Source organism: Ornithorhynchus anatinus, chromosome 4 (assembly GCF_004115215.2).
Source record: "Ornithorhynchus anatinus isolate Pmale09 chromosome 4, mOrnAna1.pri.v4, whole genome shotgun sequence".
Classification (NCBI taxonomy): Eukaryota; Metazoa; Chordata; class Mammalia; order Monotremata; family Ornithorhynchidae; genus Ornithorhynchus; species Ornithorhynchus anatinus.
The window spans coordinates 82,126,988-82,153,707 of record NC_041731.1 but is presented as its reverse complement, the minus strand read 5'-3'; the positions used below and the strand labels follow the sequence as shown (position 1 = coordinate 82,153,707).

General features: G+C 43.9%; 1 protein-coding gene across 2 annotated transcripts in view; it reads right to left on the bottom strand.

The window, feature by feature from the left end:
- Positions 1-3,888: 3,888 nt before the first annotated feature.
- Positions 3,889-26,720, bottom strand: part of WDR47 (WD repeat domain 47) — a 69,904-nt gene continuing 47,072 nt past the window's right edge. For both annotated transcript variants that reach the window (XM_029062899.1, XM_029062900.1), the window contains 8 exons: positions 18,485-18,745; positions 17,412-17,487; positions 14,760-14,917; positions 11,640-11,809; positions 9,904-10,074; positions 9,542-9,673; positions 8,633-8,851; positions 3,889-5,272 (listed from right to left, as the gene is read on the bottom strand). In XM_029062899.1, the coding sequence (XP_028918732.1) occupies positions 5,130-5,272; positions 8,633-8,851; positions 9,542-9,673; positions 9,904-10,074; positions 11,640-11,809; positions 14,760-14,917; positions 17,412-17,487; positions 18,485-18,745 (1,330 nt within the window). In that variant the 3' untranslated portion in view covers positions 3,889-5,129. The remainder of the gene's footprint in view (positions 5,273-8,632; positions 8,852-9,541; positions 9,674-9,903; positions 10,075-11,639; positions 11,810-14,759; positions 14,918-17,411; positions 17,488-18,484; positions 18,746-26,720) is intronic.

The window sequence follows — 26,720 nt, the reverse complement described above, 5'->3', positions numbered from 1 at the left end:
TGTGCCAAGCACTGTTCTAAGCCCTCATAATGATGATGGTATTTCTTAAGCACTTACTCTGTGCCAAGCACTGTTCTAAGCCCTCATAATGATGATGGTATTTCTTAAGCACTTACTCTGTGCCAAGCACTGTTCTAAGCCCTCATAATGATGATGGCATTTCTTAAATGCCTACTCTGTGTCAAGCACTGTTCTAAGCCCTCATAATGATGATGGCATTTCTTAAATGCCTACTCTGTGTCAAGCACTGTTCTGAGCCCTGATAATGATGATGGTATTTCTTAAGTGCTTACTATGTACCGCACCGTTCTGAACGCTGGGGGTAGATACACGGTAATCAGGTTGTCCTACGTGGAGCCCAGAGTCTTCATCCCCATTTCACAGATGAGGTAACTGAAGCACAGAGAAGCCCAGTGGGTTACCCAAGGTCACACAGCACACAGGTGGTAGGGCGGGATTAGAACCCATGTCCTCTGACTCTTAAGCCTGTGCTGTTTCCACTAGGTCACGCCGCTTCTCACAACAAAATGGAGCTTTCTCTAGTCACTGCCTGGATCTGCTGATGCTCTAGGCAAGCAGCTTTCAGCAGCGGGACTCAAATTGGGCCCTCTCCGAAGCTAATATTGGTTCTAAAGCACTCCATCACCTTGCCTCGCTCATTTCCTACTACAGTCAGAAGCAGAGTAGCCTAATGGGAATCAGAAGGACCTAGGTTCCAATCCCCCCTTCAGCCACTTGTCTGCTCTGTGACCTTGGGCAAGACATTTCATGACTCAGTTTCCTCAATTGTAAAATGGGGATCTGTTACCTCTTCTCCCTCCTACTTAGGCTGTCAGCCCCATGTGGGATAGGGACTGTGTCCAACCTGATGGATTTCTACCTTCCTCAACACTTGGAACAGTGCTTGAATATAGTAAGAGCATAATTTCCCTCTGCTCCCCCTCCCCTCAGCACTGTGCTCATTTGTATATATGTTTTTATTACCCTATTTATTTTAATGAGGTGTACATCCCCTTGATTCTATTCATCATGATTAAGTTGTCTTTTTTTTTGTCCATCTCCCCCGATGAGACTGTGAGCCTGTCATTGGGCAGGGACTGTCTCTCTTGCCAAATTGTACATTCCAAGAGCTTAGTGCTATGTGCTCTGCACATAGTAAGCACTCAATAAATACTATTGAATGAATGAAATACAAAGAGAGGAAAAAAATAGTTCATATTTATAAAACGTGTTTAAATCCTCACCATAGGGGAAGCGGCAGGTATCCTACTGTCGAACACTGTCACACGTCTCGTAGGTAGCACAATTTTGATGCTCGTGAACTGTGTTCTGGGTCCTCGTTGGTGGTGGTTGGTCCTTGCTACATATAGTGCTAGGCACAGCATGTTCGTGGCCTTGGGGGCCACTCCAGGATTGCCTTTCTTTTCCTCCTTACTCTTGCTGGTTTGAGTTCCCACTGCAGCACCCCCCGCCCTAACCGTATGGTGCCTTGAAGAATCCCCAGGTGTTGATAATCTGCAGTAGAGGTCTTTGGACTCCTTTGTCCTCTTTTTTTAAGGTTGGTTTTTTAGTTGACTTTGCAGTTTCCAGTTGACTCTCTAGTACTGTTATCTAGGAAGCCGGAGCGGAGCTCTTTATACAGCCTGGGTCCCAGTTGAGCACCATCTGCTTTGGAGCTGAGATCAAAAATAGGTAGCTTGAAATCACAAGTGGACCTGCGGGACGGGAGTTAGAAACAGGCACACTTGTATTTTACCAGACCCACAGCAAAGTAGTAGGTTGGTATTAGGATGCAGGTTTGAATCAGGTGCTGGTAGTTGGGTGGGGTTGTGTGGAAGGATCCAAATAAAGAACAGCTGTTGTTGCTAATGCTAGCAAATCACCTGACCAAAGTCACCCATCTGAAATTTAGGTCTATCCAAGGAAAATACAAGATTAAAAGTATAAGCCAGGGGCCAGTCGATAGTTCTGTAAGGGTGACATGTCCAAACCACTTTCCTGAATCAATTAATCCTGAGTGCTTTACTGTGTGCAGAGCACTGTACTAAGCGCTTGGGAGTGCACAATATAACAGAGTTGGTAGACATTCCCTGCCCACGAGCTTGCGGTCTGAACAAGACAAGACCAAGTTGAGAATCAGTCATTACCACAAACTGTAAAGGATTACTACAGTAATGACTGAAGCTGAAGTTTACAAGGTTATATTTAAAGCCTATACTGAGGATCTGATAAGCAGAAACAGCATGATCAGTGGGAAAGAATATGGACTTGGGAGTCAGAGGACCTGGGTTCTAATCCCAGCTCTTCCAGTTATTGCTGTGTGACCTTGAGCAAATGACTTAACTTTTCTGTGCCTCAGTTCTCCTGCTTTCCCTCCTATTGAGACTGTGAAACTGGGATGGGGGGACTGTGTTCCAACCTAATTAAGTTGTATCTACCCCAGTATCAAACATAGTAAACTCTTAACAAATACCCCCCCACAAAATACCACAAAAGTTAACCTTCAAATAAACTCACTTTTACTTCAGATATAGTTTAAACAGAGAGGGACGGATATTTGCCACATGGAGAGCTCTGCTGGCTGGGTCTCAGGAGAGCAGGTGAATAAAGTACACCATAGCAATGGCCAAACCTAAATGCCTCCTCCTAGCTCTTTCCTCACCATCCCATCCTCTCCTCATGGGGGTGAACTTTCTCACGACTATCAGACAAGCCAGGCTCCTTTTGGGTTGCCCCCAGACTTTAGGTGAAACCAGCCCACTTAAACATGGGGCTTCAAATCCATGCTTCCTTCTCTGCAATTTTCCTGCCAGGCCTCCTCAGTAGCAGTAATAGTAATATTTTACACACAGTGCTTAAATATTACTACTAATAATGGCGATGATATTACTACTTAAGTGCCACATGCCAAGCACTGTTTAAAACACTGGAGAAGATACAAGTAAATCAGGTTGGATGGGGCTCACAGCTGAGGTAACGCTTGGGCTGTACAACAAGACAACGGCACATTGCCTGCTCCCAAGAAGCTCCCTCTCTGATGGGTGGGGGAAAACAGATTTAAAAATTTTTAGAGAGTAATCAAAGGATTTGAATGTACAAGTGAAGAAATGCATATACTTAAATGCTAAAGATGAGCAGAAGTAGGTAAGTGCTAGAGATGGCTGACGGATTTACCTCAGCTGAGGTGCTGGGGATTGACTGGGGAAGGTCTTTGGGCTTTCAGGAGGACTTTGAATAAGGGGAAAGGCTGGTGAATTTGCTAGGGGAGAGTTTCAAGCTAGGGGAAAAGGATTTTAAAGCACCATGCTCTGGTTGGAGCCCCCTCTACCACACCGGTCAAGTCTAGGGGTTCTGGGTGCATTGTGAGATAGATTGTAAGTTCCTTGTGTCTGGACAAAATAAGGGGTCAATAAATGCCATTGATTGACTAATCCACTTAGGCCGTAGGAGCCCCACAGATAAGGATAGAGGGCCTGGGGGCCTATTTCCAAGATATTCAGGTAAAGAGAGCCTCGGAGAACACAATGACATCCGCATCTCTCCCACACCCCTTCCCTCAAACCCTTAGGAGACTCATGCAAACGCTCAGAGAATCCTCTGATTGTGGGCAGGGAATGTGTCTGCTTATTGTTACAGTTAACTTTCCCTAGTCCTTAGTACAGTGCTCTGCACATAGTAAGTGCTCAATAAATATAACTGACTGAATGAATGAGTCAAGAGTCTTGGGCAAAGGTATAAAAGCAAGAGACCTATGTTACGTTACCCAGAAACATACTTTGCAAGTAGCAACTATCAGTCCAGTGTTCTGTCCATTTGATCACCTTGCAATCAGGTAAATTTAAGAAAGGAGGCAAACACACGCTATAAAACCTAAATAGAAGACAAGGATTTTTTAGGTGTCAAGATGTCTTTATTGAGATTATAGCACAGTTACACTTCTAATATCCTTTCCACTTGTATATAACCGTTAAAAAACGCTTGCTACAGTGCACAGACAGTTTAGTTATTATTAGAACTAAAACACAATTGCATTTTAAATAAATAAAATAACCTAATATTTATCATAACTTAAAAGTAAAATAACTATACAATATGAAAATATAACAATACATAAACATTAGATTCTACAGTTCTGTAGAAACAAAACCATATCTCCGCTTTACATACAACAGTGCAAGAAAACAATTCCAAATAAGCTTTTGGACCGGAAAATTCCTTTTTTTTTATTTTTGAAATTATCATGCAGGCATAGCATTTCAAGCCATTCTACAAGTCCGTGGTTAAAATCTGCAGGTTTCTGTTTTTAAGAGGAAAAATGCTAGCCAGAAAATGTGTGGTACCATCAAGTGCTGCATTAGTTGCATCTGTTTCTTCTACAGAACATCAGTTAATGGAGGTATCCTGTTGCACTCAAAACAGTGGAGTGTTACTGGTTTCTGAAGCCAACATTTTACCTTTTAGCTTACTGAAAAAAAAAAAAAATCTATGCCAAAAAACAGCAAAATTGTCCCTGGTTTAAATGAAAAAGAAAAACCCATCCACTGAGCTGAAACAAAGAAGCAGTTATCCATCCTTTTGCTTCATCCTTACATGTACTAAAATCACCTGGGTAACGTTTGGAGGCATATAAAAGTCTGACCTCTACCTGACAAGTGAGGCATACAATGGATGTGTGAAAACGGCAAAAAAATAAAAATAAAAATGACCACTGAAGTTGATTTTGTGGAGTTGCAGTCCATATTTTGAATTGCTTAAGGTTCACTTTTAGTGTATCTAGAAAATCCTCATGTAGTCAAAGACCAAGGAATGCATTTAAGTTCTTAACTGTAAACACATCATTAATCTTACTTAGAGTGCACAGTGACAACAAAAGAGCTCTTCCAACAGATTTTGGCAACAAGACTATAAGAGGCACAGCAGCGTGAGTTCAACATGGAAGACTTGAAAGCACTGCAAAAATAATACTAAACACCAACACCACCTAGCAATGAGCTAAACTGTCACCCGAGTGCCTCCTCTTGTTAAGCCGCTCTCCCGGTTGCCTGCTGCTCCTTTTAACTCCTAATTTTTACAGTTCAGTAGTCTGAAGTCTCTGTGCTTGATCTGCCTAAGTGGCCCACAGGTGCGCTTTAGCCGTTGTACGTCCAGAGGGTTACAGTTCTGTCTGCCGAAGATGACAAGAAGGAGAGGTCCTGGGTATGCCATCTGCATTGAATCACTTTATCCTTGTGCTCTCCGACTACCATGATTGGAAGCTGCTTGGTGAGGTCCCCTAAAAGACAAGAAAATATTGCTTAGGATGGGCACATGCGCACATAGCCACACACGCTCAAAAATCCAAGATTAGATAAGGCTGCTTCACCTGATGAGAAAGTAGAGATATGCCCAGGGCCTAGTTCTCTGTGCCCTGAGGGAACTTCATGCCGCTGTAGGTGGCTGACTTAACGGCACCTCAACAGTTCTCCCGCTCTAGCTCCCGGGTGGCATTGCCCGCTGTGGGCCAGAAAAATCCTGGAAATGCCGGGGAGAAAAGAAGCCAGAGCTTGGGGCGGAGGCATGCTGAAGCTAAGTGGAGGGAACAAACTCCAGCCTGCCACCTTATTTCCACTGGTCAGAGGTCCACTAATGCCTTAAACTGGCTCCAACGTTTGTCGGCCGCTGGAAAAGATCAGTTTGCCTTTGGTTTAATGGGAACAACCGTCACTATAACCAGGAATAGGCTAATTAGATGGTATGGGGAGGAAATCTGGAGAGAGCTTCCATCTCCAGACCACGTAGGTTATACAGGCAAGGAGGCCAACCTTTCAGCTGGCTAACTAAGGGAAGGTTGGGGAGGGGAGATGGTGAGAGCCTCTGAAGATTTTAGGAAATACCCACCTTCTCTCATGGGATCTCCAGCTAGAAGGCTCCCATCCAAGTTCTAAAAAGTATCCCAAGTATTCTTTGAAACATCTAACATCATTTGTTTTCTGAAAAGGTCCTGTGACTTTAATTTGGCATCTTTCATTAAGAGTCAACCTCAACAAACTGAGATCGGAATATTTACTGCTCTTTTAGTGTTAGAATGCTAAGCACTTTCAGGGCATTACAATTTGGAACAGCTGAATCTGCCACGTGAATACTGACAAAGGGAGATCAGGAAGAGAGAAAGAAGAATGGTATAAAAAGTCAACACCAGATAACCTTGGCTCACCTTGGCTTCACGGACTCTGTCCTCTCCTGGTTCTCCTCTTACCTCTCTGGCCGATCATTCTCGGTCTCCTTCGCTGGAGCCTCCTCCCCCTCCCATCCTTTAACTGTTGGAGTTCCTCAAGGGTCAGTTATTGGCCCTCTTCTGTTCTCCATTTACACTCACTCCCTCGGTGAGCTCATTCGCTCTTACGGCTTTGACTACCATCTCTACGCAGATGACACACAGATCTACATCTCCGCCCCTGTCCTCTCCCCCTCCCTTCAGGCTCGCATCTCCTCCTGCCTCCGGGACGTCTCCACCTGGATGTCGGCCCGCCACCTAAAACTCAACATGAGCAAGACTGAGCTCCTCATCTTCCCTCCCAAACCCGGTCCTCTCCCAGACTTCTCTATCACCGTGGATGGCACGACCATCCTTCCCGTCTCTCGGGCCCGCAATCTCGGTGTCATCCTTGACTCGTCCCTCTCGTTCACCCCACACATCCTATCCGTTACCAAGACCTGCCGGTTTCACCTCTACAATATCGCCAAGATCCGCCCTTTCCTCTCCACCCAAACGGCTACCTTACTATTACGGGCTCTCGTTATATCCCGGCTAGACTACTGTGTCAGCCTTCTCTCTGACCTCCCTTCCTCCTCTCTCGCCCCGCTCCAGTCTATTCTTCACTCCGCTGCCCGGTTCATCTTCCTGCAGAAATGCTCTGGGCATGTCACTCCCCTTCTTACAAACCTCCAGTGGTTGCCTATCGACCTCCGCTCCAAACAAAAACTCCTCACTCTAGGCTTCAAGGCTCTCCATCACCTTGCCCCTTCCTACCTCTCCTCCCTTCTCTCTTTCTACCGCCCACCCCGCATGCTCCGTTCCTCCACCGCCCACCTCCTCACCGTCCCTCGGTCTCGCCTATCCCGCCGTCGACCCCTGGGTCACGTCCTCCCGCGGTCCTGGAACGCCCTCCCTCCTCACCTCCGCCAAACTGATTCTCTTTCCCTCTTCAAAACCCTACTTAAAAATCACCTCCTCCAAGAGGCGTTCCCAGACTGAGCTCCTCTTCCCCCTCTACTCCCTCTGCCATCCCCCCTTTACCTCTCCGCAGCTAAAGCCTCATTTTCCCCTTTTCCCTCTGCTCCTCCACCTCTCCCTTCCCCTCCCCACAGCACTGTACTCGTCCGCTCAACTGTATATATTTTCGTTACCCTATTTATTTTGTTAATGAATTGTACATCGCCTTGATTCTATTTAGTTGCCATCGGTTTTTACGAGATGTTCTTCCCCTTGACGCTGTTTATTGCCATTGTTCTTGTCTGTCTGTCTCCCCCGATTAGACTGTAAGCCCGTCAAACGGCAGGGACTGTCTCTATCTGTTGCCGACTTGTTCATCCCAAGCGCTTGGTACAGTGCTCTGCACATAGTAAGCGCTCAATAAATACTATTGAATAACAGAGGAAAGGAGGGCCAGATATACAATCGAAATGTTACTGAGGTAAATGTACAATCAGGTTCTAAAAAACTTTTACATAATGATTGTGGTATTTGTTAAACACTTATGATATGCCAAGCATTGTACAAAGCACTGGGGTAGATACAAGATAATCAGCCCCCAAATGGGACTCACATTCTAAGTAGGAGGGAGAACAGGTTTTGAATCCCTATTTTGCAGATGAGGGAACTGAGGGCCAGAGAAGTAAAGTGACTTGCCCTAGGTCACACAGCAAGCAAGCAGTGGAGCCCGGATTAGAGCCCAGCTCCTTGGACTTATTCATTCATTCATTCAATAGTATGTATGGAGCACTTACTATGTGCAGAGCACTGTACTAAGCGCTTGGAATGTACAATTCGGCAACAGATGGAGACAATCCCTGACCAATGATGGGCTCACAGTCTATAACCCCAGGCCCGGGGCTCTTTCCACTAATCAACGCTGCTTCTTTTACATATACGCAAGGGACTCAAAAGCTAGGCCGCCACAAATTTTAAGACGCTGGGATGACTCACGTGGTCACTGGACCCTAGATGACCTGAGCGGCAGCACCAGAAGGCTCCTGATCAGGCCTGTTTGACTCTGAGCCTCGTCTTTTATGTTGTTTTTGTGTTTTTGTTGCATCACCTTTCTCATGTGTCACTCTCCAAGCCCCTCTTCCTCCTTCCCCTTAGACTGTGACCCCCTTGAGGGTCAGGAATTTAACTAATACGCATATTTCTAAAAGTGCACTTTCATAATCTGAAAACACTTCAGGCCTCAAAAAGAAAACGGCATAAAACAGGGCAAGCTTAACCACTGCATTACTTCAGGTGAGGAGGGAGGAGTATCAGAGGAATGATTTTACACTGATTTCGACAGCTTCTCATGAAGACTAAACAGACTATATCATATCCAAACCAATCTCAGTTCCGTATCGAGAAAACTTCCTTTCGCTGACGTATCGGATTAAATCACCGTACCTTGCAGGTCTGTCACTTTGATTTTCATATCGTAGGAACCCGTAAGCAAATAGTGAGCACCGGGAGAGAAGCGAACAGAACGAACGTCACTGGAATGGGGATGATAACTCTGGACCATCCGGCCTCCTCTGATGTCATACAGCATGCAGCTGGAATCTTCTTGACCCGTAGCTAAGAGTCGGCCACTGGGATCGACAGCCACCGATGCCACTGCACTTCCTGCGAGGTGAAAAAAGGGAAAGTTTCACAAAGAAAACCAGTCTGAAATCACTGCATTCACATGGACGTTGCTTTTTAGAGAAGCAGCATGGCCTAGTGAATACAACATTGGCCTGGGAGTCAGAAGGTTATGGGTTCTAATCCTGGCTCTGCCACTTGTCTGCTGTGTGATCTTTGGCAAGTCATCTAACTTCTCTGTGCCTCAGTTACCTCATCTGTAAAATGGGGATCGGGACTGTGAGCCCCATGTGGCACAGGGACTGTATCCAACCTCATTTGCATGTATCCACCCCAGTGCTTAGTACAGTGCCTGGCACATACTAAGCGCTTAATAAATACCATAATTACTATTATTATTTTTACTGCGTCAGAGTATTCCTGTGTTTCAGCTGCCAGTAAGCTTGTACTATTTAAAACGTGGAAATATACTGAAACACACTAGAGGCCTGAAAGCATTATTTTGCTGCTTCTGAGGTCACCTTTTTACTTGGGAGTGGCTTTGGTACAGATAGAGCCTGGTTTATCAGGTGCTCTCATGTGAATGTTGTGGAACTAGACGCTTTTACTTGGGACATTATTCCTTTACTTAAGGATCTGTAACTATAAGCCATGTCAAACCTAAAACCAACAGCAGGTTGAAGAAAATTTCCTGGTTTACTAGTAATCTTACTAGTCCCAGAAGAGTCCTACCAGTTCCATGGAATGTTGTGCCTACAACACGAACACAGCTAGGAACTCGCAGGTCCCAGAATCTGACAGTCTTGTCTTGGGAACCGGATGCAATCATCCATCCACTCCAAGTGTAAAGTGCTAAAATGTGACCTGTTGGTTGAAAATAACAGTAATTGAAAAAAACAAAAAAAATCCTGAGTTTCCATAATAGCACATACTTTTCCTTTGGGCAATAAATTGTTGTAATTCACGCCAAATGATATAAAATTGATTCCAATAGCTAACTCTGTAAAATGTCCATTGCATGTTTCCAGTTATTATGGCAAAAGAAATGCTCATGAAACAAAGACAAAATGTAACCAAGACCAAGAATTACATACCTGTATGACCACTCAGAGCATGCAAGCCCTGTCCACGCTGACAATCTGTTGTGTAAATATTACAATCTCCTGCTCCGGCGCTTATCAAAATTGCTCCACCACTTTCTGGGCCTTCCATAAAAGCCAAATCTCTAATTGTCCCATCATGCATACTGAACTCCAGATCAGGTCCTGAAACAATATTGGAATTTTTTTTTTTTAAACTCGGAAATCCTGATACTATATACTACCACAATAGAATGAGCGTCTGAAATCTGCCTCCGGGAAAGATACACTAATATATACTTGTTTTTGAATTTAGAACTAAATTTTAGCTTGAAAAGGGCCTACTGTATCGAAGAGCCAAGTTAGTATTGATTAAAAAAAAAGAGAAAAAATCTATGCAATATTCCACAACTAAAAATAAAAATCCATCTACCCCTGCAGGCAGCTGAATAAATACATTCATTTCATTCATTTCAATAAATACATAAAAACCCCATCCATATGAAATATCCAGATAATTGAAGACAATATAATTTTGAGGAGGCTCTAGGCATCAGAATAACAGATACTGTTAGTATTGTATGGAAGAAAATTAGGGATGAGGACTGCATTCAACTTGTTTATCCTGTATTTACCCTAGTGCTTAGTATGGTGCTTGGCACCAAGCAAGTGTTTAAGAAATATCACAGTGATTAAATCAAATAGGTCTGTTTATATTTCAGAGCAATCGATAGCATGTAATTTATTTTTCTACATTATACATTGCTCCTCTCAGCGACCTTGTGAGGTCTAGTATAACTGACAAGAAAAGTTTGCTTGACCACACTGATGCTCTCTCTTGTGTCTTTTCTTGACCAGAAAATAGTTTGGCAGGCAGAGGCATAAGTGGAAATTTTCCATTAGCATATTTTGGGGGAAATATTCCAAAGTCACTGGGAAATATTCCAAAGTTACTCTTGGATTAAAGGTAACTGCCCAAGGCTAGGCTCTAGAGTTGACATTAAAATTGCACAACTGAGAAAAAACTCTACATTTGTGAAATGTAAGTTGCATCGGAAGTGTCAAAAAGTGATATCGCTATTAAATTTTAGTAAAAATTCACTTCAGGAAAAATGACTTCAGTTTTATAGAGCACCCATTGAGGGAAATAACTGGAGAATCGCCTCCAGCCCTCAGAGAGTTTACCCAAGGGGTCGGCAGCTTTACTGCCATAGCTTTTTGCACAGGGGTGGTTGTCACAGCTAACTTGCCCCTGCCCCTTAGACCAGATGGTGCCGGACCAAAGAAAAGCTTCCAACAGAGAAAAGGGACACTCCACTAAGAGCCAGGTTGAGGTCTTTTGGCCCTGGAAGTCATGCTCTGTTGAAGTGCTATCCCCTCAGAGCCCAGCCCCAAGCTCATCCCCATGAACAACATGGACACTGGGAAGCAGCATGGCCTACTGACAAAAGCACAGATTTGACTGTTGGGGGATGTGGTTTTTAATCCCGGCTCTGCCACTTGGCTGCTGTATGACCTTGGGCAGGTCACTTAACTTCTCTGTGCCTCAGTTACCTCATCTGTAAAATGGGGATTTAGACTGTGAACCCTCCGTGGGATAGGGACTGTGTCCAACCTGATTACTTCGTGCCTACCCCAGAGCTCAGAACAGTGCTTGGCACCTAGTAAGCACTTAAAAGACTATTATGTCTGGAGCACAGAATGGACCGCGCGATACCCGTTAGGCTCTGTTTGTAAACTACATGTCCTACCTGTGGCATTACAGGTCTCTGCATTGAAAGGAAGTACTTTGACATATTTGTCATTCGATCCAGTAGCCAATAATTGCCCACAGGGGCTCCACGCCACACAGTAGATGGATCCTTTATGATGCTTGTTCCTTTTAAAACGTACAACTGGCTGCTTAGGAGTGCTATAGCCACTGGGAAGAGAAAATGTCTTAGTGAAAGATGACCCTGGAATTTTCATTTGGGAATCTTTTACCTAAAAACTCTTTTAGTAACAGAAAGTCCCTGGTGGGCAGGGCACCTATCTTGTGCTACTGGTGCAATTCATAAACACTTGTTACAGCGTACTGCATTCAGTAAGTGCTCAATATATACCATTACTTCTACCAATAAAACCGTGTCAAAGTCTAAATTCTTGGTTCTTCTGAAGGTCAGGCAACAGGCTTCCGTATTTCTAAATCTTACAGAAAAAAAATCAATTACCTTTTTAAAAAATGTGAATTTCCCCCCTCATCCAAAGCCCTAAATTTGAAAGCGTCTAATAAAACTTCAATGGACTGATTACACTACATGTACTAAATTTGCAGTTAGGGCTCGCAAATCATTCAGTGCACCAACCAGAAATCTAATCGTTATACAATTAAATGTCTACTTTATTTTCATGTGTTTCGTTATGCTTCCTTTCTCTGGGTCAGGGTGGGGCAAGTGCACCCTCTAATCTCACATCATGCTTTGCAAGCTCAGGGAGTCTTCATGATGCTTCTGATACTATTTTGTTTTCTTGTGTGACACGCAAGTCACGCCTTAGAAACAGACTCAAGCTATGCTGTGTTAAAATCATTTACTGCCTGCAGAGAAACTGGAGGGAGGGGTAGAGAACAGGGCTCTTGCTTCGAGATTGGGGAGCATGGCCCCCCACCGCAAATCTGGGGCTGCTGTAGAGCTCCCAGGGAAGACAGGGCCAGGGGGAGAGGAGAAAGGGAGAGAACACAAAAGGGAAGATTAATAGGGACCTATAGAGAAGCCAGAAAAACTCCCGATGGAGAGCTATTTTTACTCTGTGGAACCAAGATAATTTAGAGTGTACTCTCCCAAGTGCTTAGCACAGTATTCTGCACATAGTAAAGTGTTCAATAAATACCACTGCAGTTCTTACTGTGTAACTATAAAGTCCACTGCAAGACACTGATATACCCCAGGTACAATACTAACAGAAGTCATCTCAGAAAGTTGTCATTTTGAGGTGGGAAGAGCAAATCTCATAGAATACTTTCCTGCTCCTCTAAGGACATCACAACCATTTTCTCTGTCACTGAGAGTGAAGCCCCAGTGATATCTGTCACAAACGAACAGATCTAGGGTCTCTATGTTCAGGAAAAACAAAAGCCAATTTCCATGCCAATCTGGCAGTTCTTGCCCACTCTGACCATATGTTCATTAGGGGGTGGCGGGGAGATTGTTGGCTTTCTACATGTCATTCACAGTCTTTTGCCCCCAAAGCATGGGCGTTTTCCGTCCTTTCTGAAACACAGAAATCCAAAGCCTCATGAACCGGTGTGGATCTGAGCTCTTCTCTTTCCTAATTAACCCCAACCAATTCAAAGTATTTCATGAGGGCCAACTCGTGCTGAGCACTGCACTAAGCATTTGGGAGAGCATAAAGAATAAATTGTTCTTCGCCTGTGAAGAGACACCACTGATGATAAAGTGTGTGGCTGAAAAGGCCATTTTGGGAGTCCCAGTCCTAGCCTTTCTGTGCACACAAAAAAGGCCGTTCCTCCCTGATTAATGTGTGCATCATTTTCAGTCACAATCTCCTAGACTACAGCTGCTCCACAACATAATCCCTTTGGCCACCTGTTGTGGGCCCTTCCTTGAAACGCCAGCCCAAGTTGAGGCAGGGACCGAGGGGCAGGGCCAGGGCCAGGGCCCAAAAGTGCAACAGTGTGAAAGAGGGAGGGGGTAACACACGTAAGAGTAGAAAGTGACCCAAAAACGGGATCGGAGGCAACCAGGTTGTATCACAGGCCGGTGTGCCAGGAAGAATGGCCTGACGTATTGCCCTCTGAACAAGGGCTGGGGATTTGTCAAGTCTGTTTTAAGATACTGTAAGTTCCTTGTGGGCAGGGAACGTGTCTTCCAACTATGTTGTATTGGACTCTTCTGAGTGCTCACTAAAGTGCACACCGTGAAGGCTCCATAAATACCACTGTTGGACTGATGTTGGACTTTTGAGGGGCAATAAGGGAGCCTTTCAGGGTTCCTTCAAAATAACAACATGGTAACTGATTTGGATGATATATGTGGGGCAGGACACCACCTGAGAAGGAGACCACATCCATCTTTTAAACTTTTAAAAAACTAAAACTTAAGGAACAAATCTTCCTACCAACCTTTTAAAGCAGAATCCAAAGTGCTTAGAATAGTGTTCTGTTCATCTTAAGAACCCAGTGAAAACCAGCAATTGTGTCCAAGTTAATAGCAAAATTGAGTCAGACCACAGTGGGAAGAGGGACCCTGAGTAGGAACTCCTTATGGATTTTAACCCCAAATGAAAGGGGAAAAAATAGCACAAAAATACAAACTTGAAATGCAGAAAATATTCTAACTATGGGATCACATGAAAAACCAAATTAGAACTGGACATATATAAGAACTAGTACATTAGGCTTCAAAACTGAAGACAGAAAAATGCTCCTTCTGGCTCCTGTTTAAAAATTCTGGTTTATATCATTTTTTACACAATAATTAAAAAGTATCAGCATAGGAATTATTACAGAATAGAAAGGAAACCATTAAGCTACTTGCAAATCCAAGAATAAGGTAGGAATATGAGCTAAAGTATAATATTTCCCAACTGACAATGGAGATGAATCCAATTTTTAGGATCATACGGAAGATGCACTTTGGCCCCTGAATTCACATTGTTGAAAGTCAGCGGTTTATTATTTTTGAAAATCTAAACAAAGGCACTCACCACTAGAGCCTCTCATCATAGCCCAGGCATAGCCGATGACCCGGGGACAAATACTTAGGCCGTTAATCAAGAGAGGCAAAGAAAGAAGACAGACCCAAGAAGGGGTCTGCACATGGCAACTCAGAAAGACTCAAGTACACTGTGAAGCCTTGTTTGCACAAGCTTACCTGGGATCAATTGCTTCTGGATAGCCACACACTCTCAGAGTTTTGGAATTTGAACCAACAGCATACAAACCCCCACTTGGATGAAAAGCCACAGCTCTGACAGCTTGTGTGTCTTCTAGGGTGTTAATACAAACAAATTGTTTTTTTGATTTGTCATCCTGTGGAAGGAAGGCTTTAAAGTTAATTATCCAACTTGGAAAACACTGTACTTTAAACTATTGGAGATGTCTCATTACTTAGGCGCTGTACAATCATATGGTCCTTTCTTAAAAGAGGCCTACGGTCTCTCCCACTCTTCATTCACTGCAAAACTAGGTTGAGGTGGCACAGAAATATTTGAATTCTTCAGATGACCAGATTTCCTACTTTTCTTACTGGATCAAAAATAGAGAGATCTTGGAACCATGTTATTAGGCTCAGGCAAAGATGCTTTAAGAAAGATATTAGTGAGGTTCTCCCATAATCAAGATCTTGGTTTATATGTTTTTCAGGATTCATAAACAAAATGCTGCTCGGCGGGAGAAAAAGACACCAATAATTGCTCTAACTAATGGAATTAACTAATCTGAATTTATAATCTTTGAGAGATTTTTCAGGCATGGGTCTTATATAAAAAACAAAAATCAACAGAACAGGGACTATGTCTTACCATTTTTTGGAATTCTCCCTAACATAAACTGATGTTCGAAATACTCGTTCATAATACACTAAACCTATCAGTCTTGCTTGATGATTGAATACTTAGGTTTTTTCTAGACATTTGTACTTGGAATAATGAATATATTCAATCATTATAAAATTATTCATTCTTTTCCTGAATGGTCTATAGTTTGTGAACCAATCCCATAACTGAAAACAAGACGCAAAAGAAGGGAGCAGAAAAGACTGTTAGAATCAATGATAATCACCTACAAGATAGAGAGGAAAATGTAATGGTATAGGATGATTTCTGGCAACCAACTACATCCGTTGCATGATTAAAATCATACAGTACTTTTTCAAACTTGTAAAATTTAATTACTCTGAATGTTTTCATCCTAAATTCAAGTTCTCTGAATTTCTTTTTTGCACCACAGCAGTGTTTTTCTCATTCACACTTGTACAACGTATGGCCCTGGGCTACGGAGGACAGAGAACTAATCTGGAAATCAGGTGACTTGGGTTCTAGTTAAACTTCTGCCTTTAGCTGGTTAAGACTGCATGTGCACTTCACAGTCCGCTGCATCCCTGCCTGCCTATTTGCTCACTGCAGTCCATGCTCCAGTGAGAACACAACTTGGCAGGGACAAGAGGTATGAGTTATACTGAAGAAGCCACTAATAGTAACAGTGTGTAAATATATATATAATATATATATATATGTATATTTATACTATGACTAAAATATACTAATATATAAATTAAATGGTATTGAGCGCTTATTATGTGCTAGTCACTGTAATAAGCGCTGGAATAGATACAAGCTAATCTGGTTGGACACAGTCCTTGACCCACACAGGAACTACAGTCTTAACCCCGTTTTACAGGCACAGTAACTAAGGCACAGAAAAGTGACATTACTTGCCCAAGGTTACGCAGCAGGCAAGTGGCAGAACTAGGATTTAGAACCCAGGTCTTTCTGATTCCCAGGCCTGGGCTCTTTCCACTAGATCATGCTGCTTCTTAATAGTAATAGTAATAGAAGTATTTACTAAGTACCCGTTTACAAAGCGCTGTACTAAATGCTGTGAAAGAATATAGAGATAGTTGAGAATTAGACGTAGACCCCAGGGCTCAAGGGGTTCACCATCTAAGAATAGGTGGACGGAAGGTTGGCATCTGACACCTAAGGAAAGGTGAAACAATAGCCAGCACTCTCATCAAATCTTCTATCCAAATCTTTAGTCCTCAAATCTTAGGATTGAGATTCACTTGTTGTTCCTGAAAAAAGACTCTGTCACCCTTGTGTAAATGGTCTACATAAGAAGCAGTTCTGTAACTGACATAATGGGCTCAGTTCTCCCTTCCTTTGAAGAGCAGGTAGACAGTTGTTAATTAGGACAAAGATGTTTTAAATAGTAGGCTGTGATGACTGATGTGGGTTTAATTATCCCTTTGCTCTAAGAGACCTGAATTAAATGTCATTCAAAATAGAAAAGCTAGTGGAAAAGAGCATGGGCCTGGGAGTCAAATTCTGTCTACTCCAAGTCCCATCTGTGACTTTAGACAATGCTTTTAGATGGCATTTGTTAAGCATTATGTGCCAGGCACTGTACTAAGCGCCGGGGCAGATACACGATAACCAGGCCGGACGCAGTCCATGTCCCATATGGGGCTTGCAGTCTTAATCCCCATTTTACGAATGAGGTAACTGAAGCATCGAGAAGTGACTTGCCCAAGCTCTGTGCCTGTCTCATCAATTCAAACATAACGGGCAAAAAGTAGCGGCCTCTCTCTACTTCTCAAACCTTAAGCAGGTTCTGATTATCTTATAACTATCCCCAATTTAGCACAAAATTTGACATCTAGTAGGAGCTTAATACCATAATTAATATTATAGGGGAGAAACAAGCTCACTACTGTCCTTGGAATCACATTTCCATAAACCAAACATTGAGATTTGATGCTTATTACTTTGTATAAAAACAATACAGGCTCCTTTAAAAGAATTACCTCTTCGCCTCTTGCCCTTGAGAGAGTACCCGAAGACTCTCCGAAATGTGGCTGAATGACGGAATGGTCTGTTGAGCTGAAATATTCACATGAAAATGCCAACAGTTAATTTCCAAAGCAAAAAGCAGATACGCAGATTGGCACTTCTCCACCGATTTACCGGAGGGAAAGAACGAGTCCTGGCTCATGAAAAATTGGGTGACAAACAGTAATTTAATGCTGTTGCTGAGACTAGCACACCAGATCTCTCAACATGTGGGGTTGCATTCTTGCGGAACCCCATTAAGGAAAATGCAAGTTGAAGTATTAATTGTACCACAGCAAACATCTGATTCTTCTGACACCATGGCACATCGTATCTATCCAGAAGGGCTTGCTGCCCCAGCTCTCATATCATCTTCTAGCTGAAACACTCTGTGAAAACACACATTCTGGCAGGGCTTAAGGTACTGAAATCACTGCTTATGGCATTCTAAATGTGCTCTGAACCTTAATGAGGGTGAATGAATGGGTCAGGGAAAAAAAAACCCACAGAAAATGAGAGAATGCCTCTGGGGATAATTCTGGTGGCACAATATCAGAAGAGATGGGAATGCCTTAGAGGAATAAATGATGACGATGATGAGGCTTTTGTTAAGCGCTTACTATGTGCAAAGCACTATTCTAAGCACTGGAGAGGATACAAGGTGATCAGGTTGTCCCACGTGGGGCTCACAGTCTTAATCCCCATTTTACAGGTAATAGAGACACAGAGAAGTTAAGTGACTTGCCCAAAGTCACAAAGCTGACAAGTGCTTAGTACAGAACTCTGCACACAGTAAGCCCTCAATAAATACCACTAATTGATTGATTGGTTGATTGTGATATAACAGCAGTAATAGTGCATAAAAAAAAATGGAAAGTGAGTGAAACACTGGAAGAGAATGGCAGGTGACAGCGGTAAACGAACGTGGGGTATTTTATGTTATTAGGTGAATGAACTAGTCGCAGGCAACTACAAGAAATTCAATTCTATATTTCAAAGCTGACGACTCCCCAGGGGCATGAAAGTTCAGCACAGTCAAAATGCTCACCTCTGCATTCCGCGGACAGGTGATTCTTCGAGGAAAGGTATCTGACTTACGGAACCATTCTTTCGAGGAGTGCTTGTACTAATACTCTGGGGGTCCTGGACTACCCTCAGACTAGTGTCTTGAGGCGGCACTGCAAAATTAGACGTTGAAGTACTACTGGAGGCATTTCCTTTATTCCCATTACATTGCTGGGTGAGTGTTGAAACTTCATTTCCAAGACTGTCCATACCAATATTTAATTCTCCCAGCTTCTGAATAGATCTGTAAGGTAGAAAAATCATTTTTTAATAACCAAAATCATTGGTCCCTTTTTCCCCCAAAGACAAGAAATTTGAAAAGTAGGAAAAATTAATGACTACAAAAATGGAAAGATTACAATTGGGATTATCTGCTGCTTTGCTGAGAGGAATGCCAGTGTGAGAGAGAGCAGACTGCTTGCTTACAGAGAGCAAGTACCCAGTTGTGCTTTTCACTGTTTCGTCATAAGCCCGAACAAAAGCCAAACACTTAACTCGGCATCCTTGTTTTTGACATGAAATAGTGCATAAAAAGTTGTTCGATAACCATTTAATGTCACACTCTATCAAAACAGATGTCTTAAGTCAGCTCCTGTGCCTTTAACTTCTATTGCATCCTCCCAAGTGTCTTGTACAGTGCTCTGTACTCATTAAATACTCCACACGTGCTATTGGATGAATAGCAGAATGTCATTTTGTCATCCCCTGCTATTTTTTTTTATTGTTGGATGGGCAGCAGGGGAATGTGGCTTAGAAACATCTCATTGCTTGGTAACAATGGCGCCGGTCTGCATCCCCAAATGGCGCCAGAGCTTCTGGGGACTAAACCGCCTCAGGGGCCATAACAGACATGGGGGATGCCTTCAATTGACCCAGGTTGATTTAGGCTCTTTCCAGAGGGGCCCCTCTGAATAGCCCCAGATGACAACTTAACATTAAGTGGGAAAAGTGAAAAACAAATTGTTCCAAAGTTATCAATTGCCAAAAACATTTAAACTTCAATCTGTTCAGTTATCTGTGTTAGCTGGGAGAGCATACATAAATGAAATAAGGAGATATTCCCAATATCTCCATTTTAGTCCTGAAATTCAACTTCCTTTTCCGTGACTTATCATTGGTCTCTACCACAGCTTTTAACAAGTACTAAAATAGGCAGATTCAATCAATCAATCATTTATTTAGCACTGACTCTGTGAAGAGCACCGTACTAAGTGCTTGAGAGTATTTGTAATTACAGTTTCTATTAACCGTTTATTATGGGTTTATGAACTGTTCTAAATGCTGGGGCAGATACAAGTTATTAGGGTCGACAGAGTCCCTGTCCCACTTGAGGCACACAATCTAAGCAGGAGGGATAACAGGTACTGAAACCCCATTTTGCAGTTGAAGAAGCTGAAGCACAGAGAGGTTGTGATTCGTCCAAGAACAGACAGAAAGCATGTGGCAGAATGGGGATTAGAACCCAGATCCTCTGACTTCCAAGCCCATGCTTTTTCCACTAGGCCACATTGCTTCTCAATATAGAGAGTACAATACAGCAGGCTTGGTAAACAAATTCCTTGCCCACAAGGAGCTTAGGGAGGGGTCAGACATTAATGTAAATGAATTACGGATTCTAATATTTCCTGTCAGGATCAGGAAGAGCAATATGGTGTCAAGATCCAGGCCAAATGAAGGCCTATTGTGATAATGCCCAAGTTTCTATTTATAGTTGTGAGATCTGGACCTACCCCAGACATCACTCAGTCAAAGTGGTACTTACTGAGTGCTTACTCTGTGCAGTGCACTCTATTAGGCACTTGGGAAAGTATAACAGGAGTTAGGAGACATAATCGCGGACCTCAAGAAACTTACATTCATTCATTCATTCGCATTTATTGAGCACTTACTGTGTGCAGAGCACTGTACTAAGAGCTTGGGAGAGTACAAAATAACAGTAAAAAGATACATTCTCTGCCCACAAAGGGCTCACAGTCTAGACAGGGAGACAGATATTAATATAATAATGATATTAATGGTATTTGTTAAGCGCTTACTATTTGCCAGGCACTAAGTGCTGGGGTGGATCCAAGCAAATCAGGTTGGACACAATCCCTGTCCCACGTGGGGCTCACAATCTCAATCCCCATTTTACAGATGAATAATAATAATAATGATAATGACTGTAGTACTTATTAAGCGCTTACTTTGTGCCAGGCACTGTACTAAGTGCGGGGTGGATACAAGCAAATTAGACTGGACAGAATCCCCATCCCACAGGGGGCTCCAAGTCTCAATCTCCATTTTACAGATGAGGTAACTGAGGCACAAAGAAGAAGTGACTTGCCCAAGGTCACACAGCAGACAGGTTGCGGAGATGGGATTAGAACCCATGACCTTCTGACTCCCAGGCCCATGATCTATCTACTGTGCCACGCTGCTTCTCATCTGATTTCCCTATATGCCGCACTCAACTTCAGGTGGAAGGAAAGGATCTTGGACAAAAAGACAATAGCGTACCATCAAATTAGGTTTGCCTCCACACCTCTTTGCTGAATAGGACATGTGCGTAGACCTAATGGCAGGATGCAATGCTGTGTGACCAGGGTGATGCTCAAGCTAAACTAAGTAATTTTAGATTTTAAGTTTGAAGTGTCCTTAAAATGTGGTTGTATTATAGCCATTATGTGAGGAAAGTCTCTTGAAAGGATTGGCTTTATTGCTAAGGAGCTAAGCAATGGGAAAGGGTAAGGAGTGAGGGGAAGGAGGTTGGCTGGGTGGAAAGGTGGAACCCATTATTCAAGAGATTAATAGGAAAATTAGCATTGTATAGTCTCTAGGCACTTCTGTAGGATCTTATTTTTCTTTTTTCTATTTTGCATTGGTTTTGCTTCTTTGCAAGAAAAACAGAAGACACAGCCTTTTCCAAGCCCTTACCAAATCCGACTTTAGAGCCACACCTAATACTGATTTAAGCAAGGGGTGGAGGGAGAGCAGTGTCTTGCTGCTGCGGCGGTGTCTCGCATATGTTAGCTGCACCTCCTGCTCCTGCCAGTCACCTTGCAATACTTACTGCTGGGCAGAGGCAGGGGACATGAAACAGAATGCAGATAGTTCAGGGAAACTCATCACTACTACTCAAAAACCTGTGTCCTTCAAGCCCGTGTCCTCCTGATGACAGTAAGCTATATACCTTTTCCCTCCGCCTAACCCGGAGCAGCCCAACTTAGTGATAAAATATTCACCAAGAAAAATAAAAGGCCAGTAAGGTTGCCCAACTATTTTTGTCGATATAGTGGGCAAGGGATTGTCTCTCAATGGCACACAACTCTGGCTGCATTCTCATCATCAGCAGTATCACCTTGGAACCTGAAGAACAACTATACATACGACCAACGACAACGAGAGGTCCACACATTCAGTCACTAGCATTTCGGATCTCTCCCACTCCCTATTCAATAGGAATCCCCATCGTCGGAATACCTCCAAGCCTGAAAAAAACTAAGCTGCACTCTACTCTCCTGAAGTTTTTCATATACACTGTCTTGGGGAATACTCGTAGGGCTGTCTCTGGATGGAAGGTTTAAAGGGATAACATCCCTGCAAAATACTGAAACTTGGCTATGCTTAAATGCACGCGACAGGCTTCTGTTGGGACTTATTTCTAATTAAGCGGTTTTCACTGTCTCTCTATGTGATTGGCTACGCATATCTCCTACCTTGGAGAGGCCCGGACTTCTCATTAATGAGAACCTTTGACTGACTGGTGTCAGTCATTAGTCAGTTGGTCATTCTCCTATCAAGCTTTGGACTGCTCTATACCCTCCACCAGCAGAGATACCTGACTTCTGGGAGGGTTATGTACTTAAGCCAGTATCACACACCCAGCGTCACCCTTTCTCCAGGCTCCACCTCCAAAACGCGGGTCTCTTCCTAGTGGCTCCCCTGCCCCTTTGCTAATCATATTCACACTCCTCACTTAGCCTCTCACCCAAGAATACCTTGGCAGAAAGGAAAATGCCCACAGGGGCATCTCTGTTCCCGGGTCCAGACAAAACAGCAGTCTTTGCATCAGCGGAAGATAGGTATGGATCGTTTCTTCCTTTAGCATGGATTCCGGAGTACTTCTTTATTTAGATTAATGTCTGTCTCCTGCTCTGAACTGTAAATGCGCTGTGGGCAGGGAATATGACTACTTATTGTTCTATTGTACTCTTCCAAGCACTTAGCACAATGCTCTGCACACAGTAAGTGCTCAATAAATAGGACTGAATGAATGAATGAAAGGTATGCACTCCTGTTTCCGCACTCTGCAGGAATCTCCCAGCCCTGTTGCTCTGCCCGGTTCCCGGCTGGATAGTTTTTCCTGCTGGCTCTTTTAGAATTCATGCTGGGATTTTAGCCCAACCTGCAGCATTAGCCAGGGATCCGGCAGCTAACTCCTCCTTCCTTCTGCTGCTAGAGCTGCCTGGGTCCTGCCAGTACTGGGAATTGAGAAAGGAAACAGGAGTTGTAGCAGCTCCTTAGTGAGCAACCAGCAGAGGAAAGGGAAAAGAAACTGGGCCTGGGAGTCAGAGGACCTGGGTTCTAATCCCGGATCTGCCACCTACCTGCTGTGTGACCTTGGGAGGGTCGCTCAACTTCCCTGTGCCTCAGTTTCCTCATCAGTAAATTGGGGATCCAATACTTTTTCACCCTCCCTCTTCAGACTGTGTGCATCATGTGGGACAGGGGCTGTGTCCTGCTCGACTATCTCATAGTCACTCCAGTGCTTACTTCACTGCTTGCCACTTAGCGACAGTTTAACAAACACCACAATTATTATTTAATTCCCTGCCCAAATTCCTGGATCTGAGTTCTGTGATTGGTAGGGAAATCCCAGCCAATCACAGAGTTTGGTGGCAAACCAAGTGGTGATGAGCCTTTCTTTTAACATAAAGCTATGGATCATAGACGGAGGCAACAGTAAAAGAGATATGACAGGTTTGAATAATCCTGATTAAACAATCAGTTTCCAAAAGGTGTCATCATGAAATGGAGAAAGCACCTTCTGTTTTCAAAATATGAAAAAAGGTCACCTTTCAACTTTGCCAGGAAAATTGCAAACTTTTATTGCCTTAAACACACTTTCCTGATTTAACACTATGCCTTTTCTAAATTTACCTAGAAATGCCACAGTTAACTCATTAATGATCAAGCTTTTCCCAATCCATCTGCCGGCTATGGAGTCATGCCAGTTGGAAAGGGTGGGGAGCAGGCAATAACGAGCAAAGGGAAATTGAAGACTCAAGCAACAACCCATCCCTCCTCGACCATCTGCCACCTGCAAAGCCGTCTGGTCTCTATTCTTTTTGGTGTGAACTTCTTCTTACATTTTCTCCTTTCCACTTCTTCAAAGGCTTCTCAAACCACTCGTGCTTCTGCCCACTGTTGACCTTGCCATGTTTTTCCATTTACTAAAGTATGTTTAGAAACAGAAGCAGTGTGACCTAGTGGACAGAGCACGGGTCTGGGAGGAAGAGGGACCTGGGTTTTAAGCCTGGTACTGCCATTTGTCTATGTGACCTTGGGCATGTCACGTCACTTCCCTGTACCTCACTTACATTACCTGTAAAATGGGAATTAAGACTGTGAGCCCCATGTGGGAGATGGACTGTGTCCAACCTAATCAGTTTGTATCTACCCTAGCACTTAGGACAGGGCCTGGCTCCTAGTATGCGCTTAACAATCACTCAATCGTTATTTACTGAACACTTACTGTGTGTGCTTGGAAGAATACAATATAACAGAGTTGGCGGACATGTTCCCTGCCCATAATGAGCTTATAGTCCAGAGGGGGAGACGGACATTAATATAAATAATCAATAATAATAATGAATAATCAATATGTACATTAGTGCTCTGGGGCTGAGGAGTGGTGAATAAAGGGTGCAAATCTTAGTGCAAGGGTGGCTCAGAAGGGAATGGGAGAAGAGGAAATGAAGGCTTAGCCAGGGAAGGCCACTTGGAGGAGATGTGCCTTCCATAAGGCACACAAAAAAATGGAATATGCTATGTATACAGTGTGTTCCTGCCCAAAGTGGGAGACCAGGCCCAGCAATAGGCTTTTCCAACATGCCCCAAATACCTTTTAGGCCACATACCCACTAGCATGCCAAGAGAACTCTAATGTAGATTCAAAAGCTCAACAGGGTCAGGTTCAAAACTGATGAAGGTTTCAGAAAAGATAGCTTTTTGATTTCATCTTCCACAGGGCTTAGCCTCAGGACTTGGCAGGGGTGTGCATCACCTAAAATAGAAGTGTGGAAAATCCAACAAAAAATGGGAAGGACTTGGCTGAAGGTAGCTGACGGCATGCATCAGGTACTGGCATACGATGCTGCAGAGCCACCGGCTCAACAATTCACAGCCAACAATTCACGGAGGGCAGATGTAGAGCCCCCACACTCAACGTTGTTCAGTCGATATAGAAAGAGGAAGATGGATACCCTGGAACCGATAAACTGATAAATTTAACTTTGCTATCAAGATACTAGAAAAATAAAGTCGCTGGCAATCTAGCTTGCAAACCTTACAAAAGCAATCAAGACGGTATCGCTTGTATATTTGGTTCTGTTGGGCCCGGCAGCTTGATCCTCACAAAATCTCTTGAATCTGCCCCATCCTCTCCATCCAAACTGCTACCATGCTGATCCAAGCACTTATATCCTGCCTGGACTACTGCATCAGTCTTCTCACTGACCTCCCTGCCTTCCATCTCTTCCCTCTCCAGCCTACATTTCGCTATGCTGCCTGGATCATTCTCCTATAAAATGTTCAGCCCATGTCTCCCCAGTCTCCGAAAACCTCCCCTGGTTGCCCATCTACCTCTAAATAACAGAGAAACTCCTTATCATTGGCTTTAAGGCATTCAATCAATTCCCCTCTTCCTAAGTGATCTCCTGCCACAACCCAGTCCGCGCATTCTGTAATGCCAACCTACTCACCGTACCTCAAGTTCGTCAAATCTCCCCTCCGACCCTTTCCCCACATCCTCCTCAGCACTGGAGGTCCCTCCCCTTTCATACATGACAGACAACCAGTCTCCCCGCTTTCAAAGCCATCCTAAGGTCACATCTCCTCTCAGAGACCTTCTTCGATTAGGCCCTCACGATTCCCCGACTCACTCTCCCTTCTGCATTGCTTATGCTCTTGGAGAGACACTCCTTTTGAACTTGATAATCATCCCACCCTCAGCCGCAGAGCACTTATATACACATTTGTAATTTATTTTAAAGTCTGTCTCCCTCTCTAGCTTGTAAGCTCCTTGCTTACCAACGCTATTGCACTGTTCTCTCCCCAGCACTTAATTCAGTGCTCTGCACAGAGTAAGTGCTCAATAAATACCGATTGATTGATTGATGTGACTATCCAAGTTGTCCCTGCAAACTGTCCCAGCCTGGGCTGAGGTTTCGTCCAGGGGTTAACACATCCCTGGTTCTGCAGGAGCCAGACACCGAGATGAAAACCTTGGTTTAGGCTGAAGTAGTTGCTTACGCAGTGAGCCCCATGTGGGACAGGGACTGTGTCTCATCTGACGGTATTTTATTTGCCCCAGCACTTAGGGCAGTCCTCGGCACAGTGTAAGTGCTTAATGAATACTACAGTTAGAGTGCCCAGGTGGTTCTGGCTGCTCCAAACTGGACAGGGGAGGTGCTAGGATGCAGTACTTCTCTCAGGTTCATGGAGGGGAAGGAGAGGCATTGGGGTTGTTGATTACTCTGGGCCAGGGGTTCCCACAAAGCTGTGCAACTTCTCTGCTCCCAGGGCAGAATTATCTCCTGGCCCAGGACTGAGCAGCCTCTGAAGGCTTCGGCCTGTGGTGGCAAGTAGCTGGGGCAGTACCGTGCTGGAGCTGGAGAAATTCCGGTTCACTATAATCTCCTAACCCAGCAGGGCACTTAAGACACTTGCCTCCGGACAGAACGCACCATATCAGTCCCCGTTCAGTCCCTGTTTCCCCACTCAAGAACCTCCAGTTGTTGCCCATCTACCTCTAGTTCAAACAGAAACTCCTGACCGTAGGCTAGCACTCAATCGCCTTGCCCCCTCCTACTTCATCTCTCACGCTTTCCTGCTACAATCCAGCTGGCACACTTCACTCATCTAATGCCAACCTACTCACCGCGCTTCCATCTCATCTACCTCACCACCAACCCCTCACCCACGTCCTGCCTCTGGACTGGAATACCCTCCCTCCT